General features: G+C 36.2%; 1 protein-coding gene across 5 annotated transcripts in view; it reads right to left on the bottom strand.

Moving 5' to 3' along the window:
• Positions 1-19,604, bottom strand: part of KIAA0586 (KIAA0586 ortholog) — a 153,807-nt gene that overhangs the window by 37,451 nt on the left and 96,752 nt on the right. For all 5 annotated transcript variants that reach the window (XR_011971752.1, XM_072629322.1, XM_072629324.1 and 2 more), the window contains 3 exons: positions 18,636-18,810; positions 13,424-13,560; positions 11,831-11,939 (listed from right to left, as the gene is read on the bottom strand). Coding sequence is in view for 4 of the 5 variants with exons in the window: in XM_072629322.1 (XP_072485423.1) it covers positions 11,831-11,939; positions 13,424-13,560; positions 18,636-18,810 (421 nt within the window). In the remaining variant the exon portion in view is untranslated. The remainder of the gene's footprint in view (positions 1-11,830; positions 11,940-13,423; positions 13,561-18,635; positions 18,811-19,604) is intronic.

Below are 19,604 nucleotides of genomic sequence, written 5' to 3'. Positions count from 1 at the left end.
CTTCCTTTCTGATGAGGAAGATCAGTGCTTACCATCAGGGAAAGACACAGAAGTCAAGGTTTCTGTATCCCAGCCCACCCAATGGGCTCAGGCCATGGAAGAGCTCAAAAAGGATTTTGAAAATCAAGTAAGAGAGGTGGAGGAAAAACTGGGAAGAGCAATGAGAGACATGCAAGCAAAGCATGAACAGGTGAGCACCCTACTAAAGGAGACCCCAAAAAATGCTGAAGAAAATAACACCTTGAAAAATAGGCTAACTCAATTGGCAAAAGAGGTTCCAAAAGCCAATGAGGAGAAGAATGCTTTCAAAAGCAGAATCAGCCAAATGGAAAAGGAGATTCAAAAGCTCACTGAAGAAAAGAGTTCTTTCAAAATTAGAATGGAACAGATGGAGGCTAATGACTTTATGAGAAACCAAGAAATCACAAAACAAAACCAAAAGAATAAAAAATGGAAGATAATGTGAAATATCTCATTGGAAAAACAACTCACCTGGAAAATAGATCCAGGAGAGACAATTTAAAAATTATGGGACTACCTGAAAGCCTTGATCAAAAAAAGAGCCTAGATGTCATCTTTCATGAAATTATCAAGGAAAACTGCCCTGAGATTCTAGAACCAGAGGGCAAAATAAGTCTTCAAGGAATCCACAGAACACCACCTGAAAGAGATCCAAAGAGAAACTCCTAGGAACATTGTGGCCAAATTCCAGAGTTCCCAGGTCAAGGAGAAAATATTTCAAGCAGCTAGAAAGAAACAATTCAAGTATTGTGGAAATACAATCAGGATAACACAAGACCTAGCAGCTTCTACATTAAGGGATCGAAGGGCGTGGAATAGGATATTCCAGAAGTCAAAGGAACTAGGACTAAAACCAAGAATCACCTACCCAGCAAAACTGAGTATAATACTTCAGGGGAAAAATTGGTCTTTCAATGACATAGAGGACTTTCAAGCATTCTTGATGAAAAGACCAGAGCTGAAAAGAAAATTTGACTTTCAAACACAAGAATGAAGAGAAGCATGAAAAGGTAAACAGCAAAGAGAAGTCATAAGGGACTTATAAAAGTTGAACTGTTTACATTCCTACATAGAAAGATAATATTTGTAACTCTTGAAACTATTCAGTATCTGGGTACTGGGTGGGATTACACACACACACATAGAGACAGAGTGCACAGAGTGGACTGAAGAGGATGGGATCATATATTAAAAAAATGAAATCAAGCAGTGAGAGAGAAATATATTGGGAGGAGAAAGGGAGAAATGGAATGGGGCAAATTATCTCTCATAAAAGAGGCAAGCAAGAGACTTATTAGTGGAGGGATAAAGAGGGGAGGGGAGAGAAAAACATGAAGTTTACTCTCATCACATTTCACTAAAGGAAGGAATAAAATGCACGCTCATTTTGGTATGAAAACCTATCTTACAATACAGGAAAGTGGGGGATAAGGGGATAAGCAGGGTGGGGGGGATGATGGAAGGGAGGGCATGGGGAGGAGGGAGCAATTTGAGGTCAACACTCATGGGGAGGGACAGGATCAAAAGAGAGAATAGAAGTAATGGGGGGCAGGATAGGATGGAGGGAAATATAGTTAGTCTTACACAACATGACTATTATGGAAGTCATTTGCAAAACTACACAGATTTGGCCTATATTGAATTGCTTGCCTTCCAAAGGGAAGGGGTGGGGAGGGAAGGAGGAAAAGAAGTTGGAACTCAAAGTTTTGGGAACAACTGTCGAGTATTGCTCTTGTCACTAGGAAATAAGAAATATAGGTAAAGGGGTATAGAAAGTTATTTGGCCCTACAAGACAAAAGAGAAGATGGAGACAAGGGCAGAGAGGGATGACAGAAGAGAGAGCAGACTGGTGATAGGGGCAATTAGAATGCTCGGTGTTTTGGGGTGGGGGGAGGGGACAAAAGGGGAGAAAATTTGGAACCCAAAATTTTGTTAAAATGATTGTTAAAAGTTAAATAAATAAACAAACAAACAAACAAACAAACAAAAAACAAGTTAGCAGCTTAGTAAAGGTGAATCAAAAAAATGCTGAGGAAAATAACAGTTTTAAAAAGAGGCTAACTCAATTGGAAAAAAGAGGTCCAAAAAGCCAATGAGGAGAAGGAGGCATTAAAAAGCAGAATTAGCCAAATGGAGGAGAAGGCTCAAAAGCTCACTGAACAAAATAATTCGTTGAAAGAGAGAATTGAGTTCAGGGAAATGAATGACTACGAGTTAAACCAAGCAGTTAGTAAACAAAACCAAAAGTTTGAAAAAATAGAAGATAATGTGAAACATCTCATTGGAAAAACAGTTGACCTGGAAAATAGATCCAGGAGAGACAATTTAAAAATTATGGGACTACCAGAAAGCCATGATCAAAAAGAGCCTAGACATTATCTTCCATGAAATTATCAAGGAAAACTACCCTGATATTCTAGAACCAAAGGGCAAAATAAATATTGAAAGAATCTACCAATCACTGATCCTAAAAGAGACCTGAACAGAGAAACTCCTAGGAATATTGTGGTCAAATTTCAGAGTTCACAGATCAAGGAGAAAATACTGCAAGCAGCTAGAAAGAAACAATTTGAGTATTGTGGAAATACAATCAGGATAACACAGGATCTGGCAGCTTCAACATTAAGGGGTCGAAGGGCTTGGAATGGGATATTTCAGAGGTCAAAGGAACTGGGATTGAAACCAAGAATCACCTACCCAGCAAATCTGAGTGTAATACTTCAAGAGAATAAATGGTCATTCAGTGATGTAGAGGACTTTCAATCATTCATATTGAGAAAAAGATCAGATATGTATAGAAAATTTGACTTTACAATACAAGAATCAAGAGAAGCATGAAAAGGTAAACAGGAAAGAAAAATCATAAAAGACTCTCTAAAGTTAAACTGTTTACATTACTACATGGAAAGAAAATATTTATAACTCTTGAATCTTTTCTCAGTATTTGGGTAGATGGAGAGATTATACGTACATACACACACACACACACACACACATACACATATATAGATAGAGAGTACAGGGTGTGTTGATCAGAAGAGATGATATCCACACACACAAAAAAAAAATAAAATAATATAAAATAAAAATTAAGGGGTGAGGGAGGAAAATACTGGGAAGAAAAAGGGAGAAATGGAATGGGGCAGGCTATAACTCAAAAAAGAGATGAGAAAAATCTTGTTCAATGGAGGAGAAAAGGGAGAAGGGGAGAAGGGAAAAATGAAGCTACTCTCTCCACATGTGGCTGAAGGAGGAAATAACATGCTCACTAAATTTGATATGAAAATTTGTATCACGCCACAGGAAAGAAGGGGTGGAGACAAGAAGTGGGGTGAGGGGGATGACAGAAGGGAGGGAAAATGGGAGAAAGGAGTTACTAGAAATAAACACTTTCAAGAAGGGACAAGGTCAATTGTGGGGGCGGAAATAAGGGGGGATACAGTAGGACAGAGGGCAATATAATTAGTATTACACAACATGATTATTATGGACGTCTTTTGCAAAACGACACATATTTAATCTGTATTGAATTGCCTGCCTTCTCAGTGGGGTTGGGGGGGGAGGGAGAGAAGTTGAAATTCAAAGCACTAGCAACGAATGTTGAGAATTTTTATTGCATATAATCAAGAAATAAGAAATACAGGGAATGGGGTATAGAAATTTATCTTGCCCTACAAGAGAGAAGATGGGGATAAGGGAAGGGTGGGGTGTGATAGAAAGGAGGGTACATTGAGGGAAGAAGTAATCAGAATGCAAGGTATCAGGAAGCAGGGGAGGGGAGTGACAGGGAGAAAAATTGGACATGTTACAAAGTGAGGTAAAAGTAATTAGTATTAAAACAATTGACTGAATTAATTACTGAGAATAAATCGATGACATCTTTAGTTTGGGGAAAAGAATTTTAGTCTAAATTTCCTAGAGGAAGGTAACCTCGGGTAAAATTTGGCATTGATGGAAAAGTTAAAGTTTTAATGGTAAATTTGATTTTATGATTGCTATTTAATCGGGAACTGGAACATGTATAGAAAGGCATGTAAGACACTTAAGACTTGCCTCAAAAGATGTTCCTTAGCCAAAGTGAAATTATAATCTTATTTGAAACCTGGTTATTGGAACTTGCCATTTTTAGATGCTATGGGACTGTTCTTCTGAGTCTAACTCCAGGTATGGATAGCAAGAAAGGCGGTCTGAGCCTCCAATCCAAGATGCCAGTAAGCCTGTGAGATGCTGATATGAACTGCAAAAGGTGATCTCATGGGAAGCATGGGAGAGCGGCTGTTCAGCCTGGGCTGAGGTAGGATTCTCCTGACTCAATTTCCCCACTGACACCTGGCAGACAGTAAGCCTGACTGAATGCAAGTGGACAATCTAATCCTGCCTGGAAGTGACATGAAATTGGGAAGATACTGTATCCCTGCAATGTCCCTACTCTTGGTGGCAATTTCTTATAGTCAAAAGATCTGTAAGCTTAATACCAGATCTATTAAATTATAGATTATTGGTAGGGGAACATACGAGGTTAAGTTTAAAATTAAGCTATTAGGCATAGGACTTTAGACCAACAGCAATAAGTTAGGGTCCTTTAATTCTTAGTAATACCGTGGAGACAGGTCAAGGGCTTGTGAAATTAGCATACATAAATATTAGTTATGTCTCAGTTGGTTAGTTTAAAAAAAAATTATTTTGTGGTCCATATAGTAAATGTTTTAAAAAGATGTATCACCTAACCAAAATTCTGAGTTGTTTCATCTGTTAAAAATGTTAAAAATGAAAAATAAAAATAAATATGAGTAAATACTTGCATAAAAAAAAAACCCAAACAGGGTCACAAAGACTCAGACACAAATGAAACAACTGAACCATAAGTATATTGGGGGAAGGGGAAAGGAGAAAAAGAAGAAAAGATACAAAAGGGAGAAATGGGAAAGGAAAAGGAGAGAAACAGAGCCTTTGCTTTCACGGAAAGTGTAGGATAATTAAAGGATCTTTTCAATTTCCTGAAGACAATCTAGACTGCTCCTGTTCAACTCTAGCTCAACTCATCAAATTGTCTTGTTTCTCCCAGATATACATGCTCAGGTATATATATACAGATAGGTAGATATAAATATAGATATAGATATGGACAGATATCTCTATAGAGATATCTATACATCTCTACAGCTCTACAGATAATTCATCAATAGACACTTGGTATTCCATGTGTATGACCAGGCCAAACTCTTTTGCCATGACTTGACGCAATGAGCACAATACATCTGCAAAGAAGCTCATTATGGAGGATCTCCTTGACTTGGACTCTCTCCTGGATCTCTTCCATCACAGAAACAAATTCCTTTTGGTAGAACATGCTCCTCTTTTATGACTCATATGTTTATGAACAGAGAATCATCAAGTAGGACTAGTTCTGTTCCATCTTTCAGGGAACTCAGAATGATGGTGCTCTGTGCATGGGAGAGTCTTTAATGAGAGGGCCTTTAAGGCATGCTCTGCTCTATCAAATCAAATGCATTTTCATAATCAGGAAACAATAAGTAGAAGGAGATCTTGTACTCTCCACATCTTTTTAATCAATTTGAAATAACAAAAATGTGATCCAATGTGGGATATCACTTGTGAAAATCTGCTTGTTTTCTACCTATGCAATTCATGAAATAGAGAAAAATATTCCTCTAATTCCCTTCTAAAGGGAAAGAGCACTAGATATGGATTCAAACAACCTGGATTAAAACATTGGTTTTGTAATTTATAATCTAGGTGAGCTTGTTTAGTGTTCTACATTTTATTCCTATTAATACTTTATCATATAGAAAATGGAAAAAAATGCCATGTACTTTCCTTTCTAAATCTCAAGGTCATTAAAACACAGCAGGAGGTATGATCTAGTCTGAAATCAGACATTTCATTAGCTCAATCAACTCCTTTAGAATCTGCAATATTATGGAAGTGATTGCAGAAAACTGAAAACAAATAAATTAATTTAAAAAATAAAAAAATTAAAAATAAATCAAAAAACAAATAAATAAATAAAATCTGCAACAGTTAGAATGCAGGTATGATACCACAACCTGACTGTACATGTACTATGTAAATTACAAACCTTCAAGATTTGCTGAATCATATGGTATCAAGTCCCACTTAGACAACAAAGCAAATGAGATCTCTTTTTATGCAAAGTTTTTAATTTAACTTGAGAAAACATTATTGCTAGAGAATCGTACTTAGTAAGAGTCATGAGTAAAAGGCAAATAATGTTAATTCACTGCAGCAGATACAAAAATTTAATTAAATGTCATATGGAAAGTATAACTACACCACATAAAATTAAGGATTTTTTTAATACTTTGTAATTCATTATACTCACTGAATTATAATTTAATGTTTACCTGTGTAAACTTGGACATATCACATAACTAAGCTGGGTCTCAATTTTCTCATCTATAAAATGAAAGGGTTGGACTAGAAGAGGTATCAAGGTCCTTCCCAGATCTAAATCTAAGATTCTCTAATTTTGGTCCAGTCACTTAACTCACCAGGGACCCCTTTTTGTCACATGTAAAATAAGGGGATCAAACTAAATAATGTTCAAAGTTCCTTCCAGAAATAAAGCCTTCGAAACGGATTAGATCTCCAGAAGCTAAAAGAATACTTATCATGTTTTTGACATTTACTGAATTACCAGAAATCAATTCAATGTTGTTAAAAATAACCATTGATTATATATATATATAAACTTTAAATTGACTAGTGCCATCTTGTGGTCAGAAATGTGAAAAAAGAAAATATTTCAAATTCCTAAAGGGCTTTAGTTTAAATAAAAGGTATTTTGTGTTACAAAAATACTTTAACTAGGTATAACATTCAAAGTATTTGAATGAATTAAGAATTTTAAGAGGTTAATATTTTTTAAAAACTTATTAAATAAATATTATTTTATACACATACATGCCCATATATCATAAAAATGTTTTATCGTAAAGAAGGGTAGAGGTTGATCATTGTTTCACTTCTCAATGTTAATATGGTTGCTGATTAAACTTTTTTATGTGTTACTTCTATAATTCCTTTTCCATGATTCTAAAACTTAGGGTTTTGTTACAGTTTAATAGAAAACTGAAGTACAGAGTACTGAATGTTTTCCTACAGATTTTCTGAAACAGTGAAAAGTGCTGTACTTGAAATCAGACAAAAACTGAAATTGAACACCAGCTCCCATGCTCAGTGCTGGTTAGCTGTGTGACCCTGGTAAAACACATTCTCTTAAGTCTCAGTTTCTTCTGTCAAAAACTGGGAGGATGAGAGGGCAGAGCCAAGATGGCAGAATAAAAGCAGGGACCTGCTTGAGCTCTGCCCCCAAACCTCTGCAAATACAAGTAAAAAATGACTCTGAACAAATTCTAGAGCTGCAGAAACCACAAAATGATGGAGTGAAACAAATCTTCAGCCTAAGAGAGCCTGGGATATAGACGGGAAGCATCTGTCACACCGAGCTGAGAGTGAAGCAGAGCACAAGTGGGCCACACTAGTATAGAAAGGGTTGGAGCAGGTTTCAGGGAACAGCAGGTCTGGCAGTTTCCAGACTTTCAACCACAAAGAAAGATAGCACAGAAGTTTAGTGGGAAAATTCGGTAGGACCTGAGTGGGGGAGAGGCCCTGACTCTGGTGGAGGAGAAGGTGTGCTGGCAGCAGCAGTGGCAGCAGCAGCAGCTTCCAGAGCTCTGGGCCTACAGATGGTGGGGTACCAAGCAGCTGATAGAAAATCCCTGAAGCCTGGGACAGTACACCAACCCCAACCCCACCCCCACTGAAAGCAGAGTACTGCCTTGGCAAAGAGTTAGAAAGTCAAGTATTTGTCTGGGAAGATGAGCAAAAAGAGGAAAAAAAGTCAGACTACAGAATCTTACTTTGGTGGCAAAGAAGATCAAAACCTACAACCAGAAGACAACAAAGTCAAAGCATCTCCATCCAAAGCCTCCAAGAAAAATATGAATTGGTCTCAGGCCATGGAACAGCTCAAAAAGGATTTTGAAAATCAAGTAAGTAGAGGAAAAACTGGGAAGAGAAATGAGAATGATCCAAGAAAATCATGAAAAACAAGTCAACAGCTTACTAAAGGAGACCCAAAAAAAAATACTGAAGAAAGTAACACTATAAAAAAATTGACTAACCCGAATGGCAAAAGAGATCCTAAAAGTCAGTGAGGAGAAGAGTACCTTAAAAAGCAGAACTGACCAGATGGAAAAGGAGGTCCAAAAGCTCACTGAAGAAAATAATTCCTTCAAAAATAGAATGGAGCAATGAAAATGGAAGCTAATGACTTTATGAGAAATAAAGAAATTATAAAACAGAACCAATAAAATGAAAAAATAGAAGGCAATGTGAAATATCTCTTTGGGAAAAACACTGACCTGGAAAACAGATCCAGGAGAGATAATTTTAAAATGATTGGACTACCTGAAAGCCATGATCAAAAAAGGAGATTGGACATCACCTTTCAAGAAATTATCATGGAAAACTGCCCTGAGATTCTAGAACCAGAAGATAAAATAGAAATGGAAAGAACCCAAAAATCACCTCCTGAAAGTGATTCCAAAAGGAAAACTCCTAGGAATGTTATAACCAAATTCCAGAGTTCCCAGGTCAAAGAGAAAATGTTGCAAGCAGCCAGAAAGGAATAATTCAAGTATTATGGAAATACAATTAGGATAACACAAGATCTAGCAGCTGCTACATTAAGAGATTGAAGGGCTTGGAATATGATATTCCAGAGGTCAGAGGAGCTAGGATTAAAACTAAGAATCACCTACCCAGCAAAACTGAGTATAATACTTCAGGAGAAAAAATGGAATTTCAATGAAATAGAGGACTTTCAAGCATTCTTGCTGAAAAGGCCAGAGCTAAACAGAAAATCTGAATAGAATATTTGAATAGAAAATTTCAGCTACAAGAATCAAAAGAATCATGAAAAGGTAAACAGAAAAGAGAAATCATAAGGGACTTGTTAAAGTTGAACTGCTTACATTCCTATGTGGAAAGATGGTATCTGTAAGTGATGAGACTTTACTTAGCATTAGGGTAGTTGGAGGAAATATAGCTAGCTAGCTAGAGAGACAGACAGACAGATAGATGGCATAGGATGAGTTAAATATAAAGGGACAATATCTAAAAATAAAATTAAGAGGTGAAAGGATTCTGTTGGGAGGAGAAAAGGAGAGGTAGAATGGGGTAAATTATCTCACATAAAAGAGGCAAGAAAAAGGTTTCATAATGGAGGGGAAGAGGGGGTAGGTGAGAGGGATGAGTGAACCTTGCTCTCATCGGATTTGGCTTAAGGAGGGAATAACATACACACTCAACTGGGTATCTTACCTTACAGGAAAGTAAGGGGGAAGGTGATGGGGGGAGGGGGGCAGGGCGGAAGATGATAGAAGGGAGGGCAGACTGGGGAAGGGGGTTGTCAGAAACAAACACTATTGAAAAGTGACAGGGTCAAAGGTAAAAATAGAATAAGTGGAAAGTGGGATAGGATGGAGGAATATATAGTCTGACTATTATGGAAGTGTTTTGCATAACTACACATGTATAACCTATACTGAACTGCTTGCCTTCTCAATGAAGGTGGGTGGGGAGGGAAGAAGGAAGACAATTTGGAACTCAAAGTTTTAAAAACAAATGTTAAAAATTGTTTTTACATGCAACTGGGAAATAAGAAATACAGGCAATGGGGTACAGAAATCTATCTTGCCTACAAAAAAGTAAGGGGGAAAGGGATAAGGTGGGGGGGAGATAAAAGGGAGGGCAAACTGGCAGAAGGGGTAAGCAGAATATGTGCCATATTGGGGTGAGGGGAAGGGGAAAGATGGGGAGAAAATTTGGAACTCAAAAGCTTGTGGAAATGAATGTTGAAATTTAAAAATTAATCAATTTTTTTAAAGAAGTAGTACATGGGAGCTGAGGGGGAAAAAAAACTGGGAGGGTAATAAATAATATCAGTAGAACTTATCTCTCAATGTCAAGATGAAACTCAAATGAAAATGTATGTAAAATATTTGTAAACCTTAACATACTATATAAATGACAGCTATTATCACCAATTGTGTGATCTAAGACAAGTCATTGAATCTCTTTGTATTTATAGACCAAAAAATTGTCAGGAAACTGAAGTGCTAAATCAAGCAAACGACAATTTCACACACCCTCTATTCCACCCAAACTCCCCTACTTGCTACTCCCTGTTCCATGGCATTCCACTCATCATGTAGGCTGACCTTCGTGCTGCAAATGCACTTCCTCCTCAAGGGAGGTTCAAGACCCTAGAGGAGGGGAGGAAGAGTGAAGAGGCAAAGCAGTGGCCAAACTTATTGGTATTGTAGTACATCTTCTATATAAATATATCCATTTTTTAATGACAGTAAACTTCTTTTTTTATGTTTATTTGTTTTTCTGATTACTCCTTCCCTCAATATGCCCTCCCCTCTATCACACCCCTACTTATCCTTATCCCCATCTTTTCTCTTTTCTTGTAGGGCAAGATAGATTTCTATACCCCATTACCTGTGTTTTTTATTTCCCAGTTGTATGCAAAAACAATTCTCAATATTCGTTCCTAAAACTTTGAGTTCCAACTTCTCTCCCTTCCCCCCTCCCCACCCATCCCCACTGAGAAGGCAAGTACTTCAATATAGACTATATATGTGTAGTTTTGCTAAAGACTTTCATAATAGTCATGTTGTAAAAGACTAACTGTATCTCCCTCCATCCTATCCTGCCCCCCATTTACTCTATTCTCTTTTGACCTTGTAGTGACGGTAAATTTCAAGTAAAAGTTAACAAAGTCAAATCTAACAGTGATTTTATTACAAATAACAGTAAATGTAGTCCAATGGATATATAATATGGCATGAGGCCAAATTTGAGTCTAATACATGATGAATTTCAACAAAGGTATAATTTGCAGCCATGACCTTCACTTGATGTAGGTTTATGACACAGGTAACCTTTTTTGTCACGCTGCTTGCTACATTTTTGAGTATGAAATATATAAATTCAATGACTTCGGGATGGAAGTTAAAAATATTATAATATCTGTTTTAGTTCTTAACATCATTTATTTTGGTAAACTGGTTTTCTACCCTCCCCAACTTCAACTTTTAAAAAACTGAAAACTTGAACAGCTACACTTAATCAATGAAATGTTAAACAATTAAATTTCAATCTTCTAAACTTTTATTGTCTCAGGGTTTTTTTTATTAAAATAAAATCTGTTTATGACAGGTAAATATGCAACCAGTTTGAAGAAAAAGGCATAGAAATAGCTGAAACTAGTACAAAGATAAGTGAAGCAGTTTAAGGCACGGAGAGGCAAAGGGCCTGAGCCTATGGTCTCACAAGAAATGTCTTCCCACATTTCATTCATTCCATATTTGCACCACTGAATTCTTGAACTCAAATATAAAATCTTTCTTTTATCTTCACTAAATTTCATCTCATTAGGGATGACTATCATGACCTAGTCAAAATGAAAAAGGACATATCCTATATGGCCAGCTGCACAATTAAGACAAAAAACTCTAGCTATAAAGTACACTGGCAATTTAATTTAATTTAGTAAGTACACAATCAACTACAACATATTCTTTATTTAAGCTACTTCCAAGAATGAAGAAATAGTTTACCAACCAAGATTGAGACATCATAAAATCTAAACTTAAAATGGGAAAACAGGTTGATGTAAAATTAATTATATATTTGTTCTGTACCAGAGTTGGTAATGGACTGTTATAGAGATGAATGAAAAATATGACTTACCTCGGAGATGTGAAAATGAAGTTTCTGATTTATTCTTTACACGTATTACACGGGCTTGCATTGGCTTTTGCTCAGTTGGTTGAAGTTCCTGATGTGGCTTCTGCTTGCCCTAGATTTTAAAAAACCCCACAATATTTGCTATTTTACATTGATTTCTAAAAAATGCTACTTTTACTAAAGTTATGCAGTCTTTTGGTCATTTTTTTATTAGCACTTTCACCAGGTAGTGAGCAAAGAAAAGAAAGGACCGCATTCCATTCATTAGACACGATATGTATAATGTAGGGTGAAAGTAATAAATGACTAGAATGAGAGTTTGAGAATTATTTCAAGATTTCATTAGGTATCTGGAATTAAATATACCTTTCTACTGTTACTGTGTAAAGTCAAACTGTATTGTATGGCATTATACGCCAAAAACCACCATTTATATACAATGAATGTCTAATTACTTATTAGCATATATAGGGTACCTCTACATTTTCATTTCCTGTAATACATTTCCCCTACACACTATCTCCTAAACCTAAGTAGATCCATCTTCACAATCCACACCTATTTCTCAGCACAACCCTCTTACAAACTACCTCTCGTTATGAATCTCCCTATCTAGCACCTGAAATTGACAGCAGTTATAATTCCTTCCCAGGAATTTTGTAGGATCAAAGACAGTTTAAGACACTCGGGTGTACCAATTCCAGCAGTGGCATGTACCTCTCTATTGAACAGCTAATATGCAGAATGATAAGACCAACTTAACGGTGAAATTCCTATTACCCATAACCAAATCTGATCCTCCAAGAAAACTTCCAGATAGAGGAGAGGATGGCAGATTTGTGTCATGACTGAAGTACGTTAAGGTTCACTTTAGATGATTCTTTCTAGTTCTGAGAGTTTTATGTGAGTCAAATATCAAGATATGTCTTGCTCTGGCTTCAGAAAGTGAGCCACGTCTGCTCCCACTTCAGTGTTGGGATACTCCTAAAGGAAGATATGCCCTTTGTTGGCCCCTTTTTAAACAACTGGACATCTAGACATATTATGAATCTGTTAGCACCCTTCCCTCTTATACTCTTCCCTCTCCAAGGGAGAATTCAGTGCCTTATTTTAGAACAATTAGCATGTAAAAGAAGTGACCACCACCCCTAAAGAAATCTAGCTACAGAAGGATAACTTTATTACTGAGTTGCTTTTTCTTCAGCTCTGCTTGGTTGTCCTTTGGCAGCTTAGACATTGCAGGTACCACATTTCTCAAAGTGAGTATTTTACAAAGGTGGCAACCAGCATAAGACCAAGAGGTGCAGCTTCTTCTCTAACCTTCCTTTTCTACCCTGTGCTCATAATGGACATGTAATACTTTTTGAATGAACCCACCAAATAATATCCTGCACAGACAAGCATTTTCATCATGTAAAAATAATAAATTTTAAAGGCTGACATCACTGAAGACAACAATCAGTTCTTTAAAAAAATATTTTGCTACAACGAACAGAATTATCATTGTTATAATTACTATAGATGACCTTTCTTATGATCTAATTCTTAGTTTAAATTTTTTCAAAGAATTAATTCTAAAGGCTATTTTTTGGGTACCTGAGCAAGATCTTCAGGTGCAACTGCCAACTCATTTATTTGTGTTGCCTGAAGAGGGAGGTTTGAAATCTGTTGCAAATCTAGTTCCCCCAAACTCATTGGGCCATGACTGATACATGAACCTTCATGAACTTCTCCTAGAATCACAAATACATGGACACAAATTTTAAGCAAATTATGAAAAAAAATACTGTCAAAAAAATAATCTATTTGACTACAAAGCTAGTAAACTTAAGATGATGGATATGAAGAAGCAATACATTAGGTCATTTTTATACTAAGGATAGCAAATAATAATCATTAATATATTCATGTAAAATACCAACTATTATACTATTATGTGAATAATTAAATAGTTTTTAATAAATAAATGGCAAATAATAATAATGAAATCATAATCTGAGACTGGACTACTAAATCACAAAAATTATCATTCACTAGAATTTGAAAAATTAGCATATATAATCTTTTGCATATTAGATTTGAATATCCACTTTTGAAAACTTATTTTAAAAACATATAGAATGTGAATAACATATGGTCAAACATATGTATGAACCATTATAAAGGGGGATTCTCATTAATTAGTAGACCCACAGAACTCTCCCCAATTTTTGCTCTCCTTTTTTAGTAATTGCATTAAGGTCAGCAGAATAATATTCCTTGAGTATTATCTTCAAAAGTACATGGCAGACAATGTATTACAGTTGATTTAATAAAATTATTATTCTTTTGGTCTGTCTTCAAACTTTCCCCCAAATCTTGGATTCTTTTTATTACCAAAATCGAGCCTCATTCAGATTCTAAATAAAAATATGTAAAGAGGGAACGACAGCAGAAGCAAACTGAGTTAAATAATAAAACCTTGTAGTATTTCAGAAATTACAAAGTAATTTCAGATTCATTAGCTCACTGAGAAGTGTTTCACAACAATCATGTGAGGTAACCAAAGCAGTTATCATTCCCCTTAACAGATATGTTCCTGAAAGGTCTTAAATAAGTCAAATAAAAATAAAGCAAATCACAGTCAATGAACTGGCAACGATGACAAAAAAGGGAAAACACAAGTGTCAAAGGAGATGTAATTCATTAAGTGATTGACCTGTGAACAGCTAACCATTCTGGAGAGCACTTTGGAATCCTCGGAATCCCCAGAAGTCACTATACTCTTTGACCCAAAGATAGCATTACTAAACATATACCCTCAAGGAGATCAAAAAAAGAGGGGAAAAAAAAGAGTGATTCACATACACAAAAACATTTATAGAAGTTCTTTCTGTAGTGGTAAAGAACAAGAAACTGGAAGTTGGGGGGGATCCACCAATTAAGGAATGGCTAAACAAACTGTGGTACATGATACAGTGTAATAGAATATGACTGGATTGAAAGAAATTACAAAAAAGAACAACAACTTCAGAGAAGTCTGGGAAAACTAGAATGAACTGAGAGTGAAGTAAGCAAAATCAGGAGAACCATATGCTAATAACAATAATGTAAAAACAAACAACTCTGAAACATGAAAATTCTGATCAGCGCAATAACCAACCACAACGCTAGAAGGCTGATGATGAAATGTGCTACATACTTCTTGACAGGGAGGTGATAGCCTCAAGATGTAGAATGCACAATTTCAGACATGGCTAATGTGTCAATTTGTTTTGCTTAACTATAAATGTGTTATAGGGGTTTTGGTTTTTTCTTTCTTTTTTTCTAATTATGGAAGATGAGAGAAAGGCAGAGGGGAAAAAGAGAAAAAAGATAAGGTAGCAGAAACATTTTTAAAAATAAGAGTTCATTGAGGCAACTTTTTAAAAAAATGCATAGAAAAGAGCATAAGAAAGACCAGAAAAAGTCCCATACAAGCAAGAGTTTTCAAAACTACTGTTTGAATCACAGAATCAGAAAATAAATAAATAAATAAGCTGTACATAACAGAACTGCAGTTTCATATACAATCTTTTTTTTCTATGCTACTATGTATATGGAAATGTCCATACATTTTACTTGGTGTTTATTAAGTTCAAAAAAAATCTCTAAAAAAATTTTATATTAAAAAACAAAGGGTATGAAGAACATTAGACTCAAATAACATTAGTTTCAAAAAGTGTCCAGCTGACATAGTATATCAATGAGTATTGGGCAAGCAGTGAAAATGAGCAGGGTTCAAAATGGAAAGGGGAGGATACTGGCTTGGCACTGGCCCCTTCTGGCCTGGAAAAAAGAGATCTGGATGCTGTGGTCCTCTTCATAGAGCAGGAGCCTCAGGTTCTCTTCCATCCAGAGACAATGTGAAACAGAGACCAAATGGCTTTGCTGTGAATTGTCTCTTTCTTGCTTTAAAGTGAAGGAAATTGGAGATGGCTATAGCCTTGTGAGGTGAAAGGTCAAGAGAGTGAGCCACCACTGAGCTAGAGCCTAGGCGGAAATTTTCTGAAAGCAAAAGAGTAAGGATTGACAGCACAAGCCACCTAACGCAGCAGTAGCAGAGACACAGGCTCATTCATGCATTGGTCATGCTACCTTTGCTTTACTTAAGAAGTAAACTTTGTGGCTTATCTTTGAGCAAGAAATGTAGGCAGTAAACCCAGAGGAAATAAGGCAACTTTTGTGATTATGCTGGAATATTATTGTACTATATAATAAGAAATTATGACAGAGACAATTTCAGAAACACCAGGGAAGATATATGAATTGATGCAAAGTGACAAGAGTAGAACCAGCAGCACACTGTACATTTACAGCAATATTGTAGGGGTGGTTAATTATGGAAGTTTACTACCTTCATCAAGACAATGATCCAAGACAGTTCCAAAGGACAGATGATGAAAAGTGCTATTCATCACCAGAGAAATAACTGATGAACTATATGCAAATGTACAGAGGAGAGAAATGAAATTGTGTGTGAAACAATGAAGAAACCATTTTTATTTGATGGAAAAGTGCGTGAAGAAGAGAAATTCATAAACATCCATGAAAGTTGTTATGGGCTGTGATAATGCAGATTATAAATTCATTAAATGACAAACAGAGGAGTCAGCATTTGATCCTAGAGCTCACCTATTTCCCGTGAGATCCTGGTCTGAAAGATGGAGCTTAACCTGACATAGTGCAGCAGAAAATTGTCAATCAAATCTTCTGATACTCTGAATAATCTCCATGTTTATAACTGGTAAATGAACCGAAACAGATACTGCATTCCTGTTCCCACTACATTAACTCTGGTTCTGTACCCCACTGAACAAGGTATAATCACCCTTAATACTTAAGATAATCACAAGGCTTCATAGTTCTAATAACTTGGGGACTATTCCCATAGGACCCAAGAATGCCTATATTGTCTCAAGAAATGCCAACTGTGGGAGCTATTTACTCAAGACAGTGCTGGGTCTCATTTTTTTGTGATCATGTATAAAAGCTCTACCCCTGCCAAAAGCCACAAACCCTCCTTCTCAGGGGGACTTTGGTTTGCAAATCTGTTTTCCTTACTTTAAAATTAAACTTCTGTTTGATTCCTTGAAAAAAACAAAAAAAAACAAAAAAAAACTTTGTGAAGCAAATGACAGGTACTTAAGTCTGAGCCCACGATACAAGAGTATGCCTCTCAGATATAGAAGAATGAAAAATGTTGTTCTCCTGTTCTTGCTATAGCTTGGTAATAAATATCCATTTGTAAAAGCTTTTAAAAAAAATTCATTGGGCTGTATTTTACTCAGACAACTACACAAGTCTTTCCAAGATGTCAAGATGCACATGGTTTACAACAAAGTTCAGTTCTTTAATACAATATTCCTCCAGTGATGGTTTATGCTCACCAATTACATAATGCCATCTCAGAAGAAATAAAGAAATAAAACAATAAAGAAAATAAACAATTTAAAGAAAAATGGAAAGGGAATGGTGAGTGTACATGGGTTACACATGCTGTAAATGACTCAGACAAAGAGAAAGGCATCAAAGAGAAAGCCATGTAAGGCTGGAAAGATCATGTCATGGGAATGAGAGAACCCAGGTTCTCTGATTCAAAATTCAGGGCTTTCTCCACTTTATATTGCTCCAGTGGCTCTATTCCTATTAGGAATAAACAGACTCCTTTGTCTAGAATTTAACATCCTCCAAAATCTGGTCCCACTCTACCTTTCCAGTGTTACACCATATTCCTCCCTTTCCCCCACTCTACAAGCCATACTCTGTTTTGTAATCCCTCCCACATGACCCTCCATCTTCCATATCTGTGTCTTTGCACTATTTGTTCCCCATGACTCAAACATATTTCCTCCTTCCATTCACCTCTCAAAATCAGTTTTCCTTCAAGATAACTTTTTGCATAAGACCTTTCCTGGTCTGTACATAGCTGCTAGTATTTAACTAAGGATATCTGTATCTGTTTTGAATGTGTTCTATAGGTTTACTGACTACATTTCTTGCTCAAAGATCAAGCCTCAAACCCAATTCACTCTGGAGCTCATAGACTGGACAACAAGTCCCCACCCACCTAGCACAAAGTGGATTTAAATACTAAATAGTAATTGCTTCTCTTTTACCCAGGAACCCTAAGGGTCTTCTCCTCTCAGTTTCATTTTTTTTTTATTAAAGGGGTCATCCCTTGAGTAACTACTTAAAGAAGCCTATTCATCGAATGACTGTATCTCACTCAAAGAGAGAATGTGATAAGACCTCAGCCTAAAAGGGACACAGTCTCCCATTGCATGCTGGGCCATCTCCAGTTGTCCTGATGAATATCAGGCCACTGGACCCAGATGGCTCAGGAGAAGAAAGTGAGGCTGATGATCTTGCACTGCTCCTTTCACTCAAATCAAAGTCAACTGCAAGTCATGTCATCCCCTTGATGTCATGGTCCTTTCTGAGAACAAAAGACAACACAAAGATGACAACAACAATCTACAAACATGCCATCTCCAAGGAGCAAGATTATAAGCTCCCAGAGGGCAAGTACTGCATCGTTTTAATTTGCTATCCTCCGAACATGGCAGAGCATTCGGCCCATAGAAGGTACTTAATAAATATTTATGGACTGACTAATCAAATCATCTTCAGCACAAAATTATTCCGGTTGGAATTTGAGTATTTTTCTTTTAAACCTTTTTTGACTGAAATATAACTGTGTCTATATAATTTCTAACACAACAGAATTATCTCCCACAATCCCAAATATATAGATGAAAAAAGCATTTTTTGTCCTGGTTTTGATTACCTGTAGTTTTGTCAAACTGCTTTGACAATGGCGCATGGTAACTTTTTTGCTCTAAACGCTCCGTAGAATTGAAAGTAGGCAGGTCCATATACTGTCCCATGAAGATACTCTTCTTTGATGCTGGAAGTCTAGGTCTTTGTCCTTCACTAAGTTCCTCTGTACTATTTTCAGATTCCTATTAAAGAGAAAAAATACATCAGGCAAACCATCATATCAAAATTAAATAAAAATGTATACTAAGGCACCTAGGCACATTATGATTCTGAGAGACAGTAACATCAATTTTCAGTTATACTCTTTGAAATTTCAGTAATTATTAAACCAAACAGTCATATTTTTAAAAGACACTAATTTAGAAAATGGTTATATTTAGAATGTGGCAGTAAAATCTACTTTCTTAGTTCTATTATTTTTGCAACTAGCTTGTTTTTGTATCTTATTTTTTGCAAGTTAAATAGCTACTATGTCTCTTCATCAAATTTTCAAATCAAATAATCAAGAAGCACTGAAGCTCCTACTAACTACTCTGTGCTAAGTCCTGGGGACACCAAGACAAAAATAAACCACAACTGCTGTCAATGAGCACACTATACTCTGGGAGACAACATAATGCATAAGTACATGCAAAATAAATACAAGGTCATTTTAAAGTCTGGAGTTGGCACTAGCTAAACTTAAAAGGAAACTAAGAATTCTAAGGTATGGAGCTGAGGAAGGAGTACATTGCAAGAATGGCAGACACTGTGTACAAAACAGGAAGAAGAGAAATTGGACTGCTCCATAAGGGATAATGTATAAAGTTGTGAAGGGAGTCAAATGTCAAACAATGGAGTTTGTATTTAATCACAGAAGTAATGGAGGGCTCCTGGAATATATTCAGTAGGCAGTGATATGGTCAGACTTCTGCTTTAGAAATATCACTTTGTCAACTGTATAGAAAGTGGACTGAAGAGGGCAGAGATGAGGTAA

Source organism: Notamacropus eugenii, chromosome 1, assembly GCF_028372415.1.
Source record: "Notamacropus eugenii isolate mMacEug1 chromosome 1, mMacEug1.pri_v2, whole genome shotgun sequence".
Lineage (NCBI taxonomy): Eukaryota > Metazoa > Chordata > Mammalia > Diprotodontia > Macropodidae > Notamacropus > Notamacropus eugenii.
The sequence above is the reverse complement of the archived record's forward strand: the minus strand, read 5'-3'. Positions and strand labels throughout refer to the sequence as shown.